The following is a 26,206-nucleotide window of genomic DNA, read 5'->3' as shown; positions in this document are numbered from 1 at the left end:
TATTTTGAGAAATATAAAATATGAAAACTAGTTTACAGTTCTGGCACAAAAAAATGATGTCGCAATAAGCACAAAGTTTCTGTTTACAAATAACGCTATATATCTTTACCATTTAAAAGTGCCTAGAGTTTTTCACAGCAAATAAACTTTATTCACCTATATATTTTTTCCTTATTAAAATATTAAATCTATTTAAATTGCACGTGAACACCTTGGTGAAATAAACTAGAAGTAAAATTATAATAAATCTGTCTATTAAGCAAACAGTCATTAGAAACTACATGGAATGGAAAAGACTATCAAAGCCTAAACTGAATCTTAAAGGCTGACCAAGAAAACAAGAGACAAGACAGCAAATGATATGGCACAAGTGATTAAATTATTGACAGTTAGACAGTAAGTAGAAAGTAAAGCCTATTTGAAGATCTTCATGGATCTAATATACTGATAAAACATTTTGATGCAGAAGTTTTCTAACATTTAAACTGGCAAGAGTTTTTCAACTGCTAAACATTTTTCCACAAGATTACAAGGCATCTCCTTCACTTTATATTGGACCTTAAAATAACTACATTGGTAGACAGAGAATGTGCATAAGAAAACAAAATTTACACCAAAGGTTGCTGTAGTTGAAAATTTACCTTGTTTTGACAGTAAAACAGTGGAGAAGTTTATCAGCTAAAATTAACATCATTAACTTGCAACAGCAGAAACTAGAACAATGAAAAAGATTATTCTTCTTGCTTTAAAAAACATACCTTGTTCTAACCTCCACAGTTGCTGAGGGGTACAATCTACAGTTTCACTGTCAAGACAACCACTTACACTATGCAAAACCAGGTCTTAAAAACCACAAAACTGTCTGTAGATCAGGGCCATAACTTTCACCTGGTAGTCTTACTTATTCAGATACTTGCACTGAATTCTATCAGTCATGACTAGGAGGTGTGTGGTGATCCAGCATGTCCAACCTGAAAGCTTTAGAGGCCCAGCTGCCACAGTGTTGTGTGTGCTCTGACCTTCTGGGTCATGGTTCTTAAACGCAAACCCTTTAACATTCCAAGCTGAAGATCCAAAAATTCAAGTATCCAAAGGCTTACTGGTTTTAAGTCCTGACCTTCAAGCTAGTGCTGGCATCAAGTCACTTACATAAGCATTTCTTTCAAACTACAACACAACCAATTCACCCATTTTGGTACCTTTTCCAGGTGGTCAAAAGAATATTTGATTTGCATCCAAACAAGAATAACATAGATCATAGGGTCTGAAGAAGTGTTCCAAGGCCAGGCTGGATGAAGCAACCTGGTCTAGTAGAAGGTGACCCTGCTCGTGGCATGGGGGTTGGAACGAGACGATCTTTAAGACCTCTTCCAACCCAGATCATTCCATGATTCTATGAACAGCATTGTTATGTTGCTTTAAGAAACACAGCAATGTTGACAATGGATGTATGATAAATGCTCCTTTATGTCACTCACATTAAGCAGCACAGGAAATACAAATGCACACTGGATTTCTTTGCACTGAAGCCAAGCTGTTAAAAAATGCAGGAATACACTATATTCTCAAAATTAGTATTATACTATAGGCATGCACAACTTCACATATCTAAACAAAATCAGGAGGCAGGACCTAAAACACAGGCTTTGTGAAGAATTCAAGAGCGCCTCAACATTTGCAATCTAATGAATTTTCACCACTTAAAATGAGAGTGCCAATGTGATCCTCTCCAAAAAAAAAAATGTTTACAACCAGGTATTAAAGCAAGTTTAGTCTATGTGAAGAAAATTTGAAATGTGATCAGCTTAATTCAGAGAGGGAAAAAATTAGCCTCAATAAATTACATTCTAAGGTTTTCCAGTTAACCACCTGTGAATTTTTATCTCAGTTTAATTGAATACATCTTCTTAAATAGATAATATCTTAACAAAAGCAATCAATTTTGTCTATTTTGGTTGTTAAATATTTCTGTCAAAGAAGTGAAAGTGCCCAGTTTTACACATAATTTTAGATTCAGAGTACTGAATGAAAATGGAAATATGACATTGAAAACACAGCGGTGCTAACAAATACAAAATATGCAGCTTTTGAAAAAAAAAAAAAAAGCAGCTCACAAGGCACTTATACTATAGTGGTCCATTAAATAAACTGTATACATAGTGCACCCTTAAAACATCATTGTTATGCATCAAGCTTTTTCAGTGTTAAACGAGATCTGTTAGAAACAACCACTGGGTTCTGTGTATTCTGAAGCAGTTATTGAGCAGCCTTGTTTCATATAATGTAAATGAAACAAATTAGAAGTGGGTCATATAAGGAGAGTATTTTATGTAATTTCTCATGTGAAAGCTTTTCCGTGCAGTGATAAAATGCAGTGTGGAAGGCCATTCTGACACACACCTCTCCCCACTCCTGACCCCTCTGCCCTAAAAAGCTACATTCCTGCTACTGGAAGAGCCCGGCATTTTAATTACAATTGATTCTATCATCAACTACTGGTTTGGCTCATCATTTGCAGCTTTGAAATTAATGTGCATAACAGTAGCATTAAGCCACTTTCCTTTCCAGAGCAAAAACTGGCAGATTAGATATCTGTAAAAATTGTACATTGTTTCAATGGCTTAAAATGCTGAGTTGTAACTGACACACTGATACTGGTTTGATTTTTTTTTGTTGTTGTTGTTCACAACGTACTTCAAAGGCCAGAAGAGCTACAGACCCGACCACATCTCCTAGCATTCCTCTGTGGGAACGGGTTCTTCATCTCCCTTTAGAAAGTATGCATTTATTAATCATACTTTTTAATTACTCCCACACTGAGAAAGCTTGGATCATACAAACATATTTGCCATCTTCAGGTTTCCACAGTCGTATGTTGGACAGAATAAGGAAAGCTGTCATTGACAGAAGGATCTGTAGACTGGCCAAAGGAGAAGTTAACATTCTAAATCCAAAGCAGCCCCAAAACGTTAGCAAAAGGTACCGACTTGTTCAGGGGACTTCAATCTACTTCAGCCCAGTCTGTCATGGTACTTATTTCATCCATAAGCACCAAAGTGAGAAAACTTAAGTATTTGTCCAGAATTACCACACATAATCCATTCTCAAATTCTACTCTGCAGATCACTTACGAGCTCTCCAAATTCTTTCCAACTCAAATCACCAAAAAAAAAAAAAGTTATCTAATCCTCAATCACACTTTTGCATAGTTTGGCATTTTCTGGATTTGTACTTTTGTTTTTTTCTTTCTGATAGCTTTTGAGGGGACTCCTCTGTCACACATGCAAGTACTTCCAGCCTAAATCCTTCAGGAGCAAAACTGAGTCCCACTTAAGCAGCAAGCTGTCCAGGACCGCTTGACATTCTTCTTTCCACTCAAAGTAAAGATTACTCAGTTTTATCTGCACTTTCAGATTTTTCCCTTTGCATCATGCAGCGACGAACTATGCTGTCAAAACTTCCTAGGTAAAATAGGCCAATGATGCGAAAAACGCCCATGCAAACAACCTGGAAACAGAGAGAAACAGCTTTCAATTCATTTTGGATCCCGGATTCCACCATATTATTGAGTCATAAAATTTGTTAAAAAACCCCAAGTTCTAGGCAGACATGTTATATAACTTTCAGAAAACAAACTGACCAAACCAAGCTAACTATGTTACAGTTCAGGACTTGAGTAGCAGCAAATACTTTCAGCTCAGTCACCAACTTGCTGCTTCAGCCTGAAAATACTACTGCAGTTTCCTAAACCCAAGTGCCACAGTATTAACAGCCATCTGATGAAAAGATAATCCATTTTTGCATCATGTTCTACATTCTGAAACTGTTTTGAACTACCAGAAATTATGACAACGGGTACTTCCCAAATCCTACCTGCTGAAGACCTTCAGTAATAGAAGTGACTGGTGACATTCCACTTGTCAATATTGACAGCATGTAGCCATCTGATCCAACTGAGCTGTTGAAGTTCCCTTGCTGGATGGAAGGATTAAGAAAACAAAAAGTAATTTCCCCAGTTGTAGCAAATCATGATGTGCCTTATTTCAACAGCTACTCTTGATGGACACAGATAACTGATATCGCTAACAACAAATATTTTATTGTAAAAAAATATTGCCACAATTAAGAAGCAAAATACTCCAAAATATTTTGGGCTATACAGCAACATTCTAAAAGGTATTCATTTAAAAATGGAAAAAGAAGCCAACTTCTCTTTAGAGAGAGTGTGCTAAATTACTGCAGATTTTTACAAGATATAAAGGCTGCAAATTTCTTCTTGTGGCATGCTTACTTCTAAAGAAAACACACGAGTCTTCACAGCTATAAGCATATTTCAGAAACTGAATGACACCCTAACTCTATCAGCTCACCAACCACTACTGCAATTGTATGACAAATACAGCCTGCCTTTTGTTAAAATTAGCTTGCTTATCACATGAGATTTGCAAGGGGGTGTATTTCAAATGCTAGGTAGCAGGTTCTCTTTCACCTACACCAAGGATTTTTAACTGCAAGACACAGCTTGTTAAGCAATTCAGAGGAGAGAAAAGGCGGGGGGAAGATACCAGGAAGAAACCCCAAACAACCAAACAACTTTAATTACTTAACAGTAAAATTGCAGTTCTACAGCTCTTACTCCCAGGCTTCTCTCATTTGTTTTCATTTGACTTCATGCCAGACAGACTTTCTGAAACATTGTGGGACTAAATCTATGGAATGTGGAAGTGAAAGGAAAAGGTGGAGTTCCTGATTCAGGGTTAGGGGTAAAGCTATGCAAAGTAGTAGAGGTTATTAGATCTGATTATTTCCCAACATACACCTGAGAGTACACAAACACCTTCTTGTTTCTATTTCAGTCTCTCTGCTCATGGCCAGAGTGCATAAAGACCACATCTGAACTAATACATGATCCAAAGTGTAGAAAGTATGGTATAAGTATACCAGATGCTTAAGATGAGAGAGGAGATTAATTTTCCTCAATCACCACAGGAGAATACTCTGTGGAGGTAGTACTTGCTTTTAAAACAAAATCAGACATAATTTTATGTTTATTGCTGTATTTGTGACAACACTGTAAAAACTTCACAACTGAACACCTGCTGTAGGTGTAAACCATGTGGAATATCAAGAGTATTTGGAACTGCAAAGTAATTGCAGATTTTAGGATTCAATGGGTGTGCTTTATAATCATGAAATTTCATGTTTGTTTCTATTCTGAGGTGCTTTATTTAGCATGCAAGCCTAGCACAAAACATTGAAAAAAATCCTCAGAAAGGCAATACACTAAGAACAGAATTTTATGTATTTTAATCACTCACAAATCACATACTTCAGATATTAAAAGCCAAAAAAGGTCAACTGCCTTCCTTTATTGTAAAATTATTTTTATATGAACTCATCTTCAAGAAAAATAAGAGAGTACAATAAGCTTTTGAGGTTAGACAAATGGTAATTGATACACACAAAGTCAGTAGTTTAGTGCTTTCAAGTCAGTCATAATCCATCCCTGAGACATTGCATCATACTGATGCATCATTTTAATCTGCCTATGTACAGCTTCAGATACCTTTTATTTCTGAGAGACTGTATAAAATCATTTGTGGGCACAGTGGCAAAAAAAGAATAAAGAAAACAGCTCTTTTCAAACTAACCTAAGAGAACTGTTTTGTGTTAATTGCTTTTGCATTTAGCTTAGCCATTATCTTATAGTCTCAGTCCCAGACTCTTCAACACAGAACATGCTCAAAAACCACCATTTACTTACTATGGCATCTTTCACTATAACTCTGGCAACTTGCTCTGCTTGGCAAACAGATGAGGTTTCAGAAATCAGCTTCGTCTCTAAGGGCTTTAATAGAAAAACACCAGTTTAAGTTTGACTAAGCACACACAGGAGAGAAAAACATGAAGGTCAAATTTTGGGAATGGGTCTTTTGACATGGATGATACTGCTGCTAGCAAGTGTCATCTAAAATACCCATTTAAACAAAGGTATAAGCATGTTCATAAATAATAGTCCAATTTTACAAAGGGAAGTTATAACTTTTCCCTGAGTAGTACTTTTTTGTATATAGTTTATTACTTCCATGAAAGTGAGAGTTTTTTTCCCCCCCAAGTATTTTATTTTCAGTAGAAGCTATCAAAACACTTTAACTATTTTTCCTCAATACTTATATTTGTTCATTAATGTTTTTTGCCAGAAATGAAGTATAAGATAGACATGAAATATTTTAAGATCCTATAAAGCCCTGTTTGGGTGGTTTTGTTTTTTTCTTTTTTTTTCTTCCCCCCAGGCCTACTCTAATACTGGGATTAGTTTAATTCTGGGATTATTATTTTTTAAAAAAGCACTTCTAGGGAAAAGTTGAACAACTACAGGTCTCTCATCATCAATTCAAAGTACTACAGTAATTAAATTTCATAGAAAAGGGCCTATTTCCCTATATTTGTAGAATTATGAGTTCTGATTTCATCAACCAAGCTCACTGAATTTTATTCTTTTTAATATGTGTATTTTAAGGGTGGCCAGGAGCGCATCAGTGCCTTTGCCAGCACAAATCACATACAAAAACCTTTTACATTCATTCCCACAGTGATATGGCTTATGTCATCAGATCTCCATTTCATAGCCCCTTATTTACTTCTGAGCTTACTGGCCAGTATCAAATGAATCTGAATGAGATACAGGGATATCAACAGTAATTCAAAAACTCTAAATCTGGGAAAAAAACAGCAGCTGTTCAGGAGTGACAGCTAAAGTTAATGATATGTTAGGAATAAGACAGGCAGAAATCAGCCATTAAATGCTTGAGCTGGCTACTCAGCTGGCCAAGGTACAGCTGTCATTTGTGAGGCAGCTACCTAAAAAAAAAAAAAGCTTACTGAATAAACACAGGAAAGCTGTATCCTAGCTCCTGACATTTTTTTTTACTATAATCAATAACTACAGAGAAAAATAAGGAGATGCAACATGGAGGCATATGTTCTAAGTAGTACTGAATATTAATATTAATTCAGTAGTATTAAATAAATGCAACAATAAATGAGTATCTGAAATGTCAGGGCAATGCAATATTGCAGAGATTTAAGGTACACTATCATGCTAGGAGCAAGTCATCCAAAGAGGTCATGTAGGCTAAAGCAATGCATAATTTTCTCCTAAAAGACAAAAGATTTTTTGACAAATAAGATAAATCTCTCTGAATCTCTTTCGAAGAGAAATCTTAGATGAACAGTACATTCTCCTGGTGCCTGCTGGTGCCCTGAAATAGGCTAAAAATCCTAGAGAATATGCAAGCTGTACAAGTATCTGCAGATGTCTAATTCTGGCACTTTATGCGGATGTGTGGGAGTATACATTTAATACAGAATATCTGTATCAAGAAATGATGAAGTAAGAATTGTGTTATACAATCCCTACTGATTCCTATTCAAAGGGTGAAAGAAAAAATGGAATTCAAACTCAATTTCCAATTGTACGTGATGGTGCATGTTGAAAAGATGATAGTCTTAGATAGCAGATTTTTAGTTCACAGTATGCAAATAAAAAATAATGAGATTTTTTGCTGTAGTCTGAACAGGGCGCCTGAATGTGATTTTTGGAATTATACTTCACGTGTATGGACATGGCAAATGACAAGATGGTCAAAACTTTCACTTTTAAGGTAAACCAAATGACAAAGGCCTCCTGCTGCTGACACATCCTTCTGAAAAGTGACACTGTCATTTCCACTACGAACACAGTGCCAGAGAGGTCCCTTTCTACTGCAATACTAGAGAACAGCCATCACTGAACTGCATCAGTACATGCACTCATACAATTTGATCTGGCTGCAGGCTCCACTGAAGGAACTGAGGTTTACTGATCTGTCACATCTATCACAACAGCCACACATTATCGAAGATGCAAAACAGGAATATTGTTTTTGGCTAATTAAGCTTTAGCATCAAAACAAATAGTGATTTCACAGTTTTCCACCCCACAGCAGCATTCTGATTTCATGCAGGAATACTCTGCAATGTTTCAGATCTTAAAGGCAAGTATTAAAGCCTCAGAACGAGAAACTACACAAAATTATCTGCAAGCTATAGAACTCTGCATAGTTAAAAACTGGTAAAATTGAAGTGTTTAAGAGTACTTAATATGCTTTAAAAATACTGATTTCAAAAACTAAGGGATAATTTACCTTTGTTTTACTTTCTTCTGCAAAGCCAGGAGTATCAGTATCTGGAGGATAGGCCACTGTTACGTAGACATTGTAAGGTTTTACCTGTGTTTTACAAAAGCATTAAGTGTTACCTTAATACTGACAGCTTTCACATGTCCCTTATAATTTCATCAATTTATCTTCTAATTAGTAAGTTTAGCAAGCAACAATTCAGATTGCTTCTAGGGTTAAGTACTCATCAATTTCAAGACTTGCAGCTTTGTCAACTGAGAAACAAAACAGCAAAGATTTTTAAAAGGTGGTTGTGGTGCTTTTTCTAATAAAATGCCCTAAAAACTTTGCAAATTATTTGATGAATCTTGGTGGCTTTCAAGACACTTAGGAAGAATAATAAAGTAGTTTAGGTCTACAATTTTACCACTTTCAATTTCTAAAAGAAGATTAAACCACTGTCAAATACCAGTACCCAACATTTATAAACATAAGGCCAGAAAGGCTTTCACCGAAGAAAAACAACAACAAAAATGTAAAATTCAAATCTGTTATCTTTAAGAGGTATACTCAAGTCTCAAGGCTTTTCAACCCATGGTATAAACTTGCAAGAGGTCAAAGTCTAAGGAGACAAAAAATAATTGGAAAATGTGAGGGGAAATGGAAGGTCTTACATCAAGGATTGTATTTATTTATGTATGTACATGTCATAGAATTACACTACTTACTGCAATCCTATTCAAACTGCTACAATGCAAATCTGTACCACAGTACAAAAAAAAAACCCCAAACTTTTAATAGAAATATTCAGAGGGCTACAATAAAGCAAAATGTTGTAAAACACTGAGCATTTTTATTTATATTATGAAACGCTTTATATTGAAAACACTTCCTGAAATACCACACCACACGCCCATAAACACCCTATTTTTAGTCTTGAATAATTCAGTCTTCATAGAAGTATCTGTCACCAGTCTGAAGAAAGACCCTACATTCACACTGTTCTATTTGGCAGACCAGAAATGGTTAGAGGCAGTTTTACCCCACAGTCTTATCCTGATCAAGGCATATGACAGGGACTATGACAGGGTCTGGAACCAAACAAAAGCATTTTGTATATAAACACGTAATTACTCAAATATACATTCTTGACAGGAAAATGGCAAAAGTAGTTTTCAAGTCAGTTTCATCTCTCTTACTACAATGTACTTACCCACCTTGTTCCACTGAATAATGAAAAAACAGTGTTTGTTTGGTTTTGGTCTTAAACACAAGCTTAGATCACTGCAGAATAAAAAGCTCATATATATCAAAATATGGAAGGGTGAGTGACTGCAAACCCAATTTTTGTTTTGGTGGACAATCCTCAAATTCTAGCCTAGGAGTTTTACAGTTTCATATGGTTCACATACCACTTACCATGGACACTCAAACAAACTGGCAATCTCATGCATCCATGTGATATCTTCAATAGCATTTTGCACTTAGAACCTTGAAGAAGGCTTTTAATCAAAAGTCTTAAAAACCTAGTCCTTTTAATTAAAATAAAATATTAAAAAATGTTTGCACATGTGGTCATACTCAGTTTTTAGGAACAGATTTTTTCTATTTCTTGAAATCAGGTTAGTTTCTGCAACCCATGCAGAGCAATAGCATTGTACTGCTGCCAAATAAGGGCAAATAACACACAGATATTCGCAATGCTGCACAATACAAACCCCGCCCCAATTTTTTAAATGAAAATGTCCTGTGCTAAACAGGACAGTTAAAATTGTTTATAACCAAAATTACTTGAAATCATTGCACACATACCTCCATTTGCAGGGCTTCAGCCAACCCTCGAAGAGCAAATTTCGTGGGAGAATAAGCTGTATATCCAAACAGGCCTAACTGCCCAGCCTGAGACGACACGAAGACAATCCTCCCCATCCTGCGCTCCTTCATGGTAGCGATCACTGCTCGGCTTGGGTAAACACTGCCCAGGTAATTGACTGCCATTAATCTCTGTACAAACGACAGCAGTAGTGGAGTATTTGAGCCTCAGATCCAGAATTCTTCAGCTGTTTTGTCTTATCTATCAAAAAAACCCCTGCTTCAGTCTGCTTTAGCAATCAAGTTCACCAGATCTGTTCTGGCAAAAGAAACAACTGTTTTCTATTCTACAGCTTCATAAACTGTTTTATAGCTAAAAATCTCTCTCCAAGCCAAAAGAAATCCTGTAAGTCTTAATAGCATCCAGGATACTGATAATACTGTGAACCATATGGCCTTGAAGGAGAAAGAATAATATTTTAGGGAAAATCTAACCTGAACAGCCTCCAGGAAGCAATCCATTTATGCATGATGCATGAAAACGTACTGAAAGTTTAAAGAGCTTTCTAAAACAGGAAACAGGAAAAATGCTATGTATTTACAAGTTTCAGAGATTTTATTCTTTGCCAGGATAAAGGGAAGTCTTTACTTTCATTCTCTACAAAACATAAAACACAACTGATAGCCTATACAAGCAATAAAATGGATGATTCATATTTATTATAAAATTATGCCCATTTAGTATTTTCAGATGATTCAGCAGTGTCTGTAGATGAATGGAGGCCTGAGGGCTGCGGGCAAAAAGTAACCAAAATACAGGTGTTTTGGGGTTGCTTTTTTGTCTGTTCATCAGAGCAGCAGCTTCTCAAGCTGAAACAATTAATCCGTCTCAGAAGTGAACACGGATTTTTCTTTCTTTTTCTGCATTTTTCTTAAACAGGTTAAAAAAAAGATAAGAAAAATCTTCAACAGATAAAAAAGAAACTATGTGAAATCATTAGGGGAGAAGTTAGAGGCAACCTTTGCAAATCTGAAGACATTCTGACAGCTAGCACAAGTCAAGTGTAGCACTGTTCAAGTCTGCAGACACAAATTTTGGAACAGAATGCAACTTAATTGTTAGAATGGTTAAATAAGAAATTATCATATGATGAAACAAAAAAGTATGCTCACTCACTTCAAAAGAATTCACTTCAATATCTTCAAATTTTCCTGTAACTGATGTCCCTGCACAGTTTACAAGCATGTCAACTGGCCCCAACTTCTCCTGAGCCTGGAAGAGGGGACAGAGGTTAAGATATTCTTTATAAGGAAAAAACCTTCCTGTATCACCATACCAAATAAAATACCATTTCCAACAGAAATACAACACACAGAGATAAGTTTCTCAAGCTATGCAGGTGAACCAGTTATTTTCTCACCTGTTTTAGAACATTCTCCACCTGTTCATAGTCTTTAGACACATCAACAGAAATACAGAGTACAACCTAGAAAAGAAAAGCAAAAGCACATTTTCACAACACACCAAGCCCAGGAATTGTTGACTTAGAGCCTTTCAAAATGAAACAAGACCAATGTCATATCTTTTCCACAAAAAAAGTCTTTTGACAAGATATTATGCCTTCTGGCACATTGAAGAAAGCAGTTTCTGCTACCTCCAAGCTCCTCCCCCTCATACACAGGTTCTAGTATAATAAAGATTGCATTAAGAACAAATAAGTACCTTGTGATCTTCAAAGCAGTGACTCATGTGCAAAGTACAATTTCTAATTTACTGTACTAAGATACACTATTGACCGAGTTATTTACATGATGTTTAGTAAAAGCTGTTTTAACTAAGACAATCAAAATTCCCCAGTAATATGTTTAACTTTTATCAGCTAAACATAAGTCAAACCATTTGTATGGCTTAGGTTCATCTTTAAAGAAAAAATAGTTTTTTTCCTCCTCATAGCAAGGCATTGTTGCAGTGTTACCCTGAAACGGCAGCACCAGCACTGCAAAAAAAAAATAAAAAACTTGTTCCAAAATTTAGAAAGCAAGTGTTAAAAACCCCCTAATTTTAGTACTTGCAATGCACACTACCTCCTTATTTCATTATTATTTTTTTAAGAATAGTAGTAAACCTAGTTGCATTAATATTTAATTGGGACACCTCAAGGACAAAATGAAAGTAAAAACTCTATGAGAAACTGATTCATTGCACAGTGTCACAAATATCTAAAAAAGTGGAGGCATGTGTGCATATTTACATCTTGTCTGAAAATCAGACATTAAGAGGTTTAGTTTGAAAGATATAGAAAAATTAAAATGACCAGGAAAGAAAGAAGCAGAGGGGAGAGGTGGGCAGGCAGGATGAAGGAAAATAGGTTTTTTGCAGCTAAAAGTTAGGCCCTGTTTTCCTTGAAAGTTATTGACTACTTTCAGCAAGATGGTCTCAGAATCTAGGTTTTCCAACACCTTCAAATCAACTTCAGGCCAAAGAAAGCACTGCTTCTTTTGGGTTACCACTTCCAAACTATAAGACTGCTGCAAACACCATGTACTGACAAATAAGCTACTCTCTCTGCTAAGCCATCAACAGAGCTCTGGGGCAATTCCTCATCTTGAACAGAAAAGCCATCTCCTATAGCAATAATAGGAGGGACTCTTGTATACTTGTTCCAACTTCTATCCTTTCTGTTACTTTGGTCAATTAATTTAAAAGTTAGAGATAAAATAAAACAAAGTCATCAGTAGTTGTAAAAAGTGTGCTCATGACCACTTATCATGGAGCATGTGGGCAAACACACACACACACACACACACACACACACACAAAAAGGCTCACCACAGTGTAACTAACTGCTTTGGCAGCCAGGGATCGTCAGTCCTGCCCCTGGTCAGACTGTAACACTTCTTAGCTGCATAAACAGAATCTGCCTGCCATTCCTGTACAGCAGGTTGGCTATTCCTGCCTCCCAGCACTGTGTGGAGTTGGATAGCAGAGTAAACTTGTGGCACAAGTTATTGGTAGGAATCCCCTTAAGGCATTTATTACATTTTGGAAACATTTATCTTTTTCATAAGTTTAGGAACAAAACAGCAGCTGAATGCAAACAACATTGAATTATCATCTGGATGTCTTTGCCAAGATCAGAGAGGAGATGAAGTAAATCATAGTTCTCTATAGAAATCGGAGCAAATTTTTTAATTTAACAGATGGCATAGATTAGTTATACTGTGAACAACACACTCGGGAACTACCACAACTTTTACTGACTATTACCATGTTTTACAATTCACCTCTTTGCTTCTATTATCATACATTCTTTCTCCTACCATATACTAATTACCTTTACTCAAAAAAAAATGGACTATAGATCCACATCTAGGACACCAGAAGTAGTCTTATGCCCAGTCCTGCTCATTACATTTTGTTCTAAATATTGCGTGATGTTGGATCTTTAAGAAAGCCTTCCCCAATAAAAGATCAACTCTACTTTGAGTAAAGCAACTGAGAATATTCTAGATTAGAAAAAGGACTTTAAAAATACTGGAAAAAACCTCTAAGGGTAAGGATTTTGCTGTGGTGCACACCTACCTCCAGAGAGGCTGCACCATCAGCACTCTAAATCACACGCAAAGGTGAAAGGTTAAAGGTACATAGAGGCCAGACTCTGGTTGTCAATGCAACTTGGTTTCAAGCATGTATCCAAGAGCTGAACAGTGACAGCCCATGCCCAAGAAAACAGTAATCTTTCCTGAGGCTCTCTGCCTCTTGACATGGGACCACTCAGTGTCTTCAAGGACACAGACAACTTGGTCTGCAGGAAGCTTGCAGGTGACACCAGGCTTGGTGGTACAACTGACACACACGAAGGACAGGACGCCATCCAGAGGAACCTGGACAAGCCTGAGAAGTGGGCTCTTGGGAATTTCATGTAGTTCAACAAGACCAGGTACAAGGTACTGCACCTGGATTGAGGCAATCCCCCCCTGACGCAGGCTGGGAGATGAACAACTGATTGAGAGCAGCCCTGATGAGAAGGGCTTGGGGATGCTTGGGGGTGCTGGTGGATGAGATGCTGGACATGATCCAGACATGGGCACTCCCAGCCCAGAAATCCAAACGTGTCCTGGGCTGCATCCAAAGCAGCGTGGGCAGCAGGGAAGGGAGGGGATTCTGTCCCTCGGCTCTGCTCTGCTGAGAGCCCACCTGGAACCCTGCATCCAGCTCTAGGGTCCCAATACAGGAAGGACATGGACCTGCTGGAGTGAGTCCAAAGGAGGCCACAGAAATTACCAGAGGGCTAGAACAATCCTCTTATGAAGACAGGCTGAGAGAGGGGTTGTGCAGCATGGAAAAGGCTTCAGGCAAACCTTACAGCTGCCTTTCAGTATCTAAAGGGGGCCTACAAGAAAGCTGAAGAGGGGCATGTAATGATAGGACAAGGGGAAATGGCTTTAAACTGAAAGACAGTAGGTTTAGATTAGACGCTAAGTAGAAATTCTTTACTGCGGGGCACTAGCACAGGTTGCCTAGAGAAGCTGTGGATGCCTCATCCCTGGAAGTGTTTAAGACCACGTTGGACGGGGCTCTGAGCAACTTGGTCTAATGGAAAGTGTCCCTGCCAAGAGCAGGGGAATTGGACCTAGACAATCTTTAGGGTGCCTTCCAGCCCAAACCATTCCATGATTCTGTATCTACTAAAGGTTACAGTCTGTGTATGTTACCTACACCAGGCACCACCTTTCTCTACAGCCTTTCAGTAATCCTTTTGTACAGCTTCTCTGTTCATCTACTGTCACTTCACAGCTTTTGATCCGTTGTTCCAGTGCCAGCTCTGCCCCAGACTCCCTGCCTTCTCCAGTTCTGTCCTTTCCATTCAGATCAGTCAGGCCTCCCTGAGACCACGTCCACAACCAGGAGCCAGCCTGCCCGCCACCTCCGCTGCCAACTGCTTAACCTGGCTGCAAGCCTGAAACTGCTTCTGCAAAATAAGTCCTGGTCAGTCCACACTGGAGCTTGCTCAGCCTTGAAGGTGCTTTTGGACATTTTCACTGAATCTCCTAGGTACATGCACCAAATAATAGTCTTTTTAGAAGTCAGCATCTATCAAGCTAGGAGAGATTTTAACAAGAACATCCTGACACAGTGTTTGACAAGGGATTAACTATAATGCTAAGCTTGGGAAACTGTTAGAGCAGCTAAAAGAAAATGGTTATCAGGATTTTTTTAATGGGCAAAATACAGCTTCTCCTCACCTCAAATGGCTTAGATTTTCAAACAAAGTTGATCTGAGTAAGGCAGCATGCACAGAAAAAAACACAAAAACAGCTCAAGCCATTTGATAAAAGTATAAGGAAGCAAAGACAGAATCTTATCTTAAAAATGGAGGTATTAAAAAATTTTGTATCAGCTACTATACTAACATTCTTGCCGGCAAATATTCAGCTTTTTTTCATTGCTCTTTTCAACAGAACATCTAGTTTATCAATTCAAATCTCTAAAGTTCTTTAGAACTTTAAAGTAAGTTCTCAAGTGTAAGTAAATTATCAAATCTGCTGGGACTGAGGGCCCCCTAAAAATTATGGACAAATAAATTACTTTTATCTGTGATCATGAAAGGAACTTAGTTACTATGTTACTTTTATGATCAACAAAGTCCTGGAACAGAAGAAATCAGAGATGTTAATAGTTTCAGTACTATTTCCCCTCTCCCCTTCATTATTAGTAGTAAGAAAAAATTATTTTACTGTTTCACCTCAAGGTTGCATGTTTTGAACACAGCAAGCTTAGCTATTCCAAGCTAGTACTTCTGCAAGCTCTAAACCATTGCCCTCATGCACGAGTGCATTAGCTATTCAGCAAAGCAGCTTCTATGTTTAGAAGTCTCTGAACTTCACAACTTTAACTTGTGTAACCAGTACAGGAATTAGTCAGGAAAAGGAACAAAAGTATGATATAGTGAAATAAACCTGGGAACAAGCGACTAAACTTCTTTCCCAAGATAGATGCTGTATTTATGAATTGCAAAAAACACGGTATTTAAGGGAAAAAAAAATTGGTTCTTCCAGTTCATTTGCAAGAATAAAATGCTTATCAAGTGACAGTGAATTGCAGCTATCCAAAAAAGCATTCTGCACCTACAGATGAAGACATCTTTTTCTAAGAAAAGCAGGCTAATGCACTAGGCTAGGCAACATCAAATATAGCAAGAGCTCAAAACATCTCATGTAAACAGACTGGTATTCCTGAATCCAAACACTGAGTCCTCACTCAGTTTTGTCAAACAGCTTTGTTTTAAACACAGGACCAGTGAACTGAGCTGTAGTCACTGTGTTCAACAAAACACACGACAGCCCCCCTTGGCAGTGACCTTACCTGCTTGTCATTAACAGAGTACTTTTCTATTTCCTTCTTCGTCTGCAACAGCTTGTTCTGAAATGGACACAAGGACAACTGAAACATAGTTCTGAGAGCAGAATTAGTCCTCAGTGCTTCAATGAGGCTTAAACCCTAAAGCCCCCCAAAGTTATCCTCCATTAGTTACAGCAGTTTACTGTCATTTTGAAGACTTACAAAGATATGAAAACATGAAATTTATCAAGAACTCGCTTCTCTGTTTTTCACTTTGTGTTCTAAAGCCAGTAATGACTTCCATAGATTTAATGTTTTTGTTTCATGCAACAGAGAGCACACCTAAAACGGTAGGTATTCATTCTTCTCCATTATTTTGGCTCTATTTTATGTTTATATGAAATTACATAAACCTTCCTGCAGAATAATCAGAGCCATGAAATCATCAAATCCCAAAAATCTGGTAAATTCAAAGTGTAAAAGTCCTTTCAAGAAAAATTCTCTTAATTCTGACTACATTCAAGGTTATGTAAAGTAAGTTCTCAAGTGTAAGTAAACTATCAAATCAGCTGAGACTGAGGGCCCCCCAAAAATTAAATGCTTTTATTTCCAGAATAATTAGGTTTTTTGCAACAAATAAAACAACAGCCTATTATGAAAACAGAGTAATTCCAATTAAATTCTGAATACCTCTTAGTTAAAAACAGCAATAAAAATAACAACAAAGCAATGCTTTTTCTTCCAAAGCTGTCCTGATGAAGAGTTTTTCACTAGTAAAAAATATTATATAATGCTGATTGGACACCAGTACAGTTTGTGAATTTTAGAGATGATTAAACTCCCACATATCACTTACTGTAGGGAAATTCCACAGTTTTAACCAATATAGGGGTTTTCCTGATTTTGTGCTCTGGCACAAATCTAGACAATGATATAACAAATGCCAATAACAAAAGCAACAGCACTGGTGAAGTTTTAAAGCAAGCTAATCACAAATTCCGTGTTGGGCTATGCTTCTTAAAAAGGCAGCCACCTCTGCTATTCAAATGCATTAATTTGAAATGCTTAGGGTCCCCTTAAAATATACAGTGAAGTAGTATGAATAATCATAAATTCCAAAATTATTGCCCACCTATACAGATTTTGTGAACAGTTTAGCCGGTGAAGTTACACATACACTTACCTCATCCCTTGCAATCAGTGTTATGAAAGCACCTTGCTTATAGCATTCAATAGCAATACATTTTCCAATTCCACTGGAGCCTCCAGTTACCTAAAAGTTGTTTGAAAATATCAGTGTTAGTCCACTATCCTCATCCCTCCTCACATATGCATGAGTCAAATCACATGAAAATTCTAAAAACATACCGAGGTTAAAATGTCACCCAAGGAGATACAAGTACAGGAGATGCACTAAAGTTAGCTCACTTAAGGAGTATGAATGAAACATAAGGTCTGAACAGATCAATGAGCCTGTGTTTCTGCCTTAAAACCAGTTTTACCTCAGCGGTAATTTTTGGTCATTTCTGTTGTAAGGCACACTTAGACCACTCCCACGTGGGCGCTCCCACATGTTCCGTAGGCTGCTCCCAAAAGCGTGTTGTTAGAAGTTTGAATCCACTATGAATGCCATGATAGTGCCATTATATACTGTCCCTTCATACCTGGCCACAGCAGAAATTACTTGTAAAATCAGCTACTGCAGATTGTTTTCTGAAGACATCATGGTGTAAACATAAAACACCTTCTTTCTTATTAAAGGAAAAACCCTATTAATTCAACGTTTGCCCTTTTTGCTGTATTTTTCAGTCCCCCAGTCAGAACCTTGAACTGCCCCCATTCCATCCTGCTATTTCAGTTTATTGAGGATGTCAGCACCTAAATTTCCATAACCCCTTCTTCTTCCTCCAAGCTGTAACACCTGGATAGTCTTATATGCAAACAGAAAGTTAATATTTCATTAATATTAGACAAATACAGGTTGATGGCTACAGTCCTGCACCATATGCTGCAGGAATGTACCCTGAAAAATCATACCAATATACAAGTGAAGGTCACCTTACCACCTCTCTCACTACCCTCAATAAACCTACTTATGAACTGCCTGTGGATCAAGATGTAGATGGCAATCCTGACCTCTCTTTTTGACTAAAATAAAAATGTCTGCCCTGACATCTTTAGGTGACTTGGATCAGTCTCATCCTGCATGTGCTGTTGGTTCTAGGACACTCGTATCCTCCTTATATACTGAAGTTATTTGAATTTTCCTTAAACAGCATAATAAAACTCATATTGAGAAAATATTGGAACAAAATACCTAGAAGCAGTTATCTTAAAGAAAAACACATTGATGAAACGAGTTCAGAAGAACTGGAAGAAGATGAAATTCAGATTTCTTCGGAAATCATCACCTTTCACTTTTTATCAAAACCTTTACAAAGACTCCAGTGAAAGGTTACCTCCTGCATTTTAAGAAAATGGAGGCATTGAGCTAATTAGTGTACCAGCAAAGATCCCAATCTCTAACTACACATCCTATCAAAAGCCTTGTGTTGTCTCCTCATTAGGTAACGCCTCAGTTTTGTTTTCAGAGATGCATTATCCTCAAAATTCTTTCCACTCCCGGAGGCAGTAAAGTCAGAAGAGTCAGAAGTACATTCCCATGAGTCACTAAACTCTTCTTTCATTTGAGTATTTTACCACTAGCCTGCAAAAACAGCTTAGTGCAAATAAAATAATCCCAGCAAAGATTTTCGACACAATCCACAGTTTCTGACTGGTTCATCTTGAGCCGTAAATGGGCCAAGAATAGGCGTAGCACTCACAAAGACTAATTTCAGCACTTTAGGCTTCCTCTGTTATTAGAGAGAACTCCTTCAGATTAACTTCTAACTGACTCTGCAAGATCAGCTTCACACTACCCAAGCCTTTGAGAATAACTCCAAGATGTGTGTCCCGTTTGGAAATGCAAGACCCTGTCTGTAGTATTACGAACCAACAACAACAGCTCTCAGAGTAAATAAGCCCATAAGAGTGTGAGTGGCAATTATTGATTTGTGACTTCAGCAGAATCACAGAATTAATTTAATAATTCATTAGGGAAAGAAGCAACAAATACACAGAAATTCCTAAAATAGATTGCAATATTTCAATACATATCTGAAAAGGGTAAAATAGTTTGATACATTTAGGCAGACCTCAGATCCACAGTATGTGAGAGATGCTTCCACAGATCAGCAGCAGGTACACCAGCACTAATCAATGGGCAGGGAAGACTGTTCCAACTCCAATTTTTGGTGAGACAGCTGATTACTACCAGCACAAACTGACAACTATCAGGAATGGGTCAGCTACAACACTGCCTGAGGAATTCTCTGCAGGTGAAGGTACTGGCACCAAGCCTCCACCTTGTCAAACAGCACTCAGGTTCACTTCAGAAAGACAATGTCTGAAGTCATGAAAGGAACAGAAAAAGGAAGTTTTTATTTACAGTCACACCCAAGAACACTGGATAGAGCTCATGTCAGATTGGTTGATGATAAAGTACAATATCAATTAGCTGGGAACTTTAGCATTTAGGTGGGAGGCTGCTACAAGCACGTGGGAGTTTGTTACTAATACATCTTTAAGAAACATTCACCATGAGTGCTAATGTAATAGCAAAAAAAAAAAAATCCCCAACACCAGTGAAAAGTTTGCTTTGTGCTATGATGAAGTTAACCTAAGCAAATCTATGAGGTCTGTTAGGTATGTAAGTTCCTAACATGCTCAGAACTAACAGAAGAGCACACACCTACTCTGTTAAAGACAACATCATTACAACTACTTACCCTTGTGGCTAATGGTTCTACACTGCTCCTGCATTTCACTAATTCTGGACATTTGAATGGCCACCGATCCCATTTTTAAATTTTACTGTAACCCAGCCTGAGAGGAGTTACAAAAATAAAAATATGGCCACTGCAACTCAAACCATAGATTAGTATTTTGACAAGAAAGCACAATTAAACCTTAGCATTAATTCAGATGTTCAGAATGCAGCACTATGCTTAAAAAGAACAGGTACCAAACTATGTATGCCAAAAAATACCTGGCTCCAACTTGTTGAGCTATGATCCTTGATAACATAGTTCAATTTTTAAGAGTCACAGGATTTACTTCCCCATTATAAGTGAAAACAGTGGCATGAGGTACAGAGAATTGATCTACTAGATCTTCAAATTTGAGATACTGGAAATTCACTTCATTTGACGAGACAGTCCAAATCCAAATTAACTGAACAGTTATCAGGAATGATCAAGACTTGATATGGCATCTCCAATAGAACTCACTAACTTTCACTGAGAACCGCAGGCAAGCAGGCTTCATGCTTTTAGACAGTGCTCTGAAAGAAGCTTCTACTGAAACAGAACGTGCCTTTAACCGGCTCTAAGTGGTTAGCACACCTGACTAGACTCAAAATGACCTCTTGTCGAACCACTCAGATGTGTCCAAACCACAGATCTTATCACTCCCAACACAGGAACGACGGTGCGAGACACCAAGATGGGCCTTCCTTACAGCTGACCACAGGCACCAGGCTGGGTTCTGCACAGAAGGGGGGAAATTACTGGACTAGAGATGACCCAAGTGCAGGAGGCTTCAGCACAATCACCCTGAACTACAGCCACATGAAAAGGGGACCTTGTCAAACTGAATGGGAGACAGTGCCAAGCAGGTAATGTCTTTCCATTTCCTGCCATCGCTATTCAGAACTTGGATAACTGCATTAATAACACTGAGACCCGAGGGGTCTTGGTTTTAGAAAGATTAAGCCTGAAACAAGGGGAGAAGACTAGCATTAATATTTCAAGCGAGGAGTTTTTAAACACCACTCAAGAACTTTTGTAGAGAAACATAAAGAAGAACATGTATAGAGAGCAGGTGTAACATCCCTGGCAAAGGGCAATTAAATGTGGTCCGAGTGAGCTCAATGCAAATGCAGCAGCGGTGACTGCCCTAACCTATTTTCATACTCCTGACTACTGTTACAGACAGCTACCAAAATACTAGCTTATTCTCACAGAATCTGTGACATGTACTAGTTTGTAGCCTGAGACCACACAAGAGAGATAAAGCCAGTGGCAAAATAATAAATGTATTAAGCTGCCTTCTGAATCACAAAGCACAAAGAAGTTCAGCACATGAAGCTACATCTCTACAGCACAAAAATAACTTTTACACCCTTTCTTTGAGAATGCTTTCCTTGTCATGCAAGAAGTAAAAAAGTATTAAGCATCTAAGAAGCATTTTGTTTAAAATAAGCTAAACCTAATGCCTGAGCCAATTTAAGAGCAGAAAAAGCCTTTACCATTTAATGGTGCTAGCTGGGGTAAAGAAAATACATAGCAGATATGGACAGCGGGGGGGAGAGGGGGTGAGGAACCCACGAGATTAGACGATGAGTAATTTGGAGTTCTCTAGACTCTCACTCTGAATAGCACTCCTCTTCTAAGAAAAAGGGACTCTTATAATTCTATGATTTCTCCAGAAACCATGTCTCGCCTAACACAGCAAGGGCTTCCATCACGCAAATGCACAAATGACTGTGGGAGAGGACAAAGAAAAAAAACCCTCAAGTTTTCTGCTTCAAATTCCTATCCCAAATGGCAGCCAGAGTAAGTTATTCAGCCATAACTCAGACATCTCCTAACCATAACTGCTAGGAGTAAAGAGAAATAATTTTTCTGAAGGATAAGAAGTGAAAAGAATGCTGACTTAAGTTGAAAATTCAATAACTGGTATGTAATAGCCTCTGAAATTGCCCAATGACCTTCCTTCAGAAATGTAACATATTTCATTATATTTTCAACAGACCCGTAGAAAGAAATGTTTCCAGGGAAGACTGACTTTTTCTGCTTCAGTAAAGCAATTTATTCAGGTATATTTTGAAAAATTAAAGCGTGCAATGACAATCACTCAACCTGTTGAAAGGGCTCAACCAGCTATATACACAATTTGCAGGTCATTCCTTTATTTATTTCAACAGTGGGTTTAACTGAGGCCTGATGCTTAAACAGGTTTTGACCATTTTCCATGAGAAGACTTCAAAGAAGCACAATGTTACTGTCCTTAAATACTTTCACGAAGTCTCTCAGTCATTTCAGTAGCAGAGAATGTTCACTCCTGCCATACGATTGAAGAATTCACTTTACACACACAACATGGGAAGGGTTCTTGAATAGTATTTCTGATTTACATTACCGTCACCCAATACTTATGCATGTTGAAAGGGCTCAACCAGCTATATACACAATTTGCAGGTCATTCCTTTATTTATTTCAACAGTGGGTTTAACTGAGGCCTGATGCTTAAACAGGTTTTGACCATTTTCCATGAGAAGACTTCAAAGAAGCACAATGTTACTGTCCTTAAATACTTTCACGAAGTCTCTCAGTCATTTCAGTAGCAGAGAATGTTCACTCCCACCATACGATTGAAGAATTCACTTTACACACACAACATGGGAAGGGTTCTTGAATAGTATTTCTGATTTACATTACCGTCACCCAATACTCGTCCTTATACATATTAGGGAATCTGAAATCCACAAGTACAAGTGTCCAGCATTATTAACAGCATCTACACATCTAAAAACCAGTGACCTTCAAGCCAACTGTCCCATACTTCATTAGTTTGCAGAAACACTTGAGGAGCATAACTGAAGTCAAAATAAGCAGTTCCACAAGTGGTGACATCAATAAAACTGTTGCCTGCAGATTTGTATTTGCATCATCAAGATGGATATATCTTACAGCCTTTCTGTAAGATTTTTCACTATCAGCATATTCATATATATTCATAAAGTTAGTTTTCCAGTTGAACTCCTAATTTTAGAGGACTTGCAGGAATACTGTTTTTCAGCCTTCTACTAGCACCAAATGGAGCTTAAACTGCTAATTAGCAGCAATGGTTACAGGGAGGTTTCTCTAACAACAACACTCTCGTAGTTTTCAATGTGAGTTTGTTTAAATGAACCCTTCTGATTGGAAGAGCCAGCACAGTAGCTTTTTAAAGAGTTTCATCACTGTACAGAATGAACAAAACTCCATGTAATCACTGCATATATAAATAAATAAAACAAACCAACCAAAATCCATTTCACTTTTTATGTCTGCTATTCTATTTCTTCACAAGTCACAGCAAGTGTGTAAGTCTCCTTCACCTTTGCCTTAATAATCATTACTCCTGCAGGGAAAGAGCCATAACCCAAGAACCTTAATGCAACCTTGAACACACCTCACACAGCATATGATGCTGCAAAGCCAGTTACAGCACCCAAGTTAACACCTACTGCATAAAGCAACTGGGGAGCACTGTTGCAACTTAATCATCCTGGGGACAGCTCCATCCTCCAAAGAGGTACTCCAAAAGATAAAAATGAAAAAACCAAACCAAAACTACTCACTTACGGTAAATTTAAACAAATAGTAAACTGCAGCTTTTCTGCGCAAAACATACCCTGGAGATTTGGAGATAAACTAAGAAAGCTGATTCTAGGACGCTGAATCTTTTGAACCACTTAACTCATTTGCTGTCATGTGCCCAAATTCACTATTTTGTGATGCCTCTGAAAGCAACTGGGTAGTATTCCCCTTTTTTCCGTCCCCCTCTTCCCAAGCCACATATTCGTACAACTTCCAGTGATGTACTACTCATGGACTCTTTCAACAGTACGCTCTTCCAAAGACTTCCTCCTACCATCTTGTCAAAATGTTGCTCAAAGACATCCATATCTCTGTGCTTAAAGATGAAAGGGCGCCCAAGTGTCATCTGACCACTTCCTTTGTATTGGTTTTTCCATTTCCTCATACCTGACTTGGTTTTTTAGACCAAGGAGATAATAGATTTGGCCTTTGGCTTATGCGTGTGTAAACACCACGTCATTACCCTGGATGATGCTAAAAGAAAACTCGAGGTAACCGGTGGCTTTGGAGAATACAAAAGGAATGTCTCAAAAAGCCAGTGCTGAGATTGGAAGATGGTGACTCAGACCATCGCCTCAAGCCAACCGGGACACGCAGCGGTTGTCAGAGCCATCGGGACAGGTCATTTCCTTATCACCCGGGACCTGTGGCTCCCGGTGTTTTGGTAGCTCGGGGTGCCGCCAGCAGCTTTCCACCATTCCTCTCGGACCCGCGGGCTCCCCCAAGGCTGGCGCTGCCCGGCCGCCAGCCCCGCTCCGGGCGCCCCAAACCTCCCTTCCCGCCGAGAGCCTTCCCCGCTCCTGCCGCGGGATTCCCGCAGCCGTACCCCCGGCTGCCAGCGGGGCATTGCCCCCAGCCTGCGCCCCCGCCTCGCAGAAAGCGGCTTCCTTCCCTGCTTCCCTCCCTTTCCCGGCGCAGGGCGGGCGGCTCGGGAGCCATCCCGCCGCCTCCCCCGGCGCCGAGGCCGAGCGGCAGCGCCCGCCCGCTGCCTCCTCCCGCGGCGGAGCGGGACGGCGAGCGGGACCCCGCGCCGTGCCCTTCCCGAGGGGCGCCGCACTCACCACGACGTGCGCGCCGGGCAGCTTCAGAGACTTGGGGCTGATAAGCGGCGACACCATGTAGAGGAGGAGGACGAAGGCCACGATGAAGGCGGCGGCCAGGAGCAGCATGGCTTGGGCTGCGCCGGCGGAGGAGGGGCAGCGGGCAGGCGGGGGGCCGAGCTCCTGGGGCGGGTGCTGCGGCGCGGGGGTCGCGGGGCCGCCCGTCCGCTGCCCGTGCCGCGGCGGCGGGCCCGCGGATTGGAGCCCGCGGCGCTCCCGGGGTCAGGGACGGAGGCAAAGGGCGGCGGGAAGCGGGAGCCGCTCCCGGCGCGGCGGGCGCCCCCTACGGGACAGCGGCGGTGCTGCGCGGCCGCCCCCCGGGTCCCTGCCCGTGGCGGCCTCTCCGGGGGGCACCGAGGAGCGGCCCCGGGCGGTGCCGGCGGCAGGGCCCGGCCAGGCCCGTGGGCTCGCCGCTGCCGCCCGCCCCGAGATGGGGAGGCGTGGGCTCGGAGCTCGCCCTGAATGCCCTGTCCATGGGGAGGGAACTGCCGGCCTCGGGAGGGAAAGGGGGAAAAGCCCTGGCGTTTGTTAATCGTAAAATCGTAGAATGGGTTGGGTTCCAAGGGACCTTAAAGATCACCTCGGTGCAGCCTCCTGCCGTGGGCAGGAACGCCTTCCACTGGACCAGGTTGCTCAAAGCCCCGTCCAGCCTGAATGCTGCCAGTCATGGGTCATCCACAGCTTCTCTGGACAGTCTGTTCCAGTGCCTCATCACCCCACAGTAACGCAGTTCTCTATATCCAACCTAAATTTCCCCTCTTTCAGTTTGTACCCTTTCCCCTTTGTCCTATCCCTACAGCTCTTGAGAAAGAATCCCTCTCTGTCTTCCCTGTGGGTTCCCTTCAGACACTGGGAGGTTGCTCCGAGGCCTTTACACATACTTCTCTATCTATAGAGTATGAAGCACCTGTTTGTACACCAACTTGTTAATACATTGCCTGAGGTTACCAACTGACATGACGAAAATTGTGGAGATGTGTCGGAACGTTCCTGCAACGTGCACTCGGAATGGGATGAGGGCAGAGAGCTCTCCCTTCTGTGGGTAATACCGTGTGTCAGTGAGGTAGAAAGCATAAACCCTTTATGCAAGATTATTAACAGACTTTATCACGGCGTGTTTTAAAGCCTGATGATGTTTTGCATCATCGCCCCAGTAAAAACAGATGCAGGTTCTGTGGGACTTGGTTTGCACAGTGGTTGAGCTCCACTGGGTTCTGCTGGCTGCACTTGAAGCTCATGCTGCTGATTTCTTCTAAATCCGAAATTTTTTTCAGCATGGTGTTCCCTGCTGATTGAAACTACAGGTTTTTCATGTTACTCACATTA

General features: G+C 39.7%; 1 protein-coding gene across 1 annotated transcript; it reads right to left on the bottom strand.

Moving 5' to 3' along the window:
• Positions 1–2,980: 2,980 nt before the first annotated feature.
• On the bottom strand, positions 2,981–25,071 carry KDSR (3-ketodihydrosphingosine reductase). The gene is made up of 10 exons (XM_041427772.1): positions 24,842–25,071; positions 17,498–17,587; positions 16,339–16,395; positions 11,393–11,458; positions 11,149–11,244; positions 9,972–10,163; positions 8,187–8,270; positions 5,765–5,848; positions 3,874–3,975; positions 2,981–3,507 (listed from the first exon to the last, which is right to left on the bottom strand). The coding sequence occupies exons 1-10, from the start codon at positions 24,947–24,949 to the stop codon at positions 3,388–3,390; spliced, it is 999 nt and encodes a 332-aa protein (XP_041283706.1). The 5' UTR covers positions 24,950–25,071; the 3' UTR covers positions 2,981–3,387.
• Between the last annotated feature and the right edge of the window lie 1,135 nt (positions 25,072–26,206).

Source organism: Onychostruthus taczanowskii, unplaced genomic scaffold (genome assembly GCF_017590055.1).
Source record: "Onychostruthus taczanowskii isolate IOZ18803 unplaced genomic scaffold, ASM1759005v1 scaffold119, whole genome shotgun sequence".
Classification (NCBI taxonomy): Eukaryota; Metazoa; Chordata; class Aves; order Passeriformes; family Passeridae; genus Onychostruthus; species Onychostruthus taczanowskii.
Note: the sequence above shows the minus strand (reverse complement) of the source record. Positions and strands in the feature narration are given on the sequence as shown.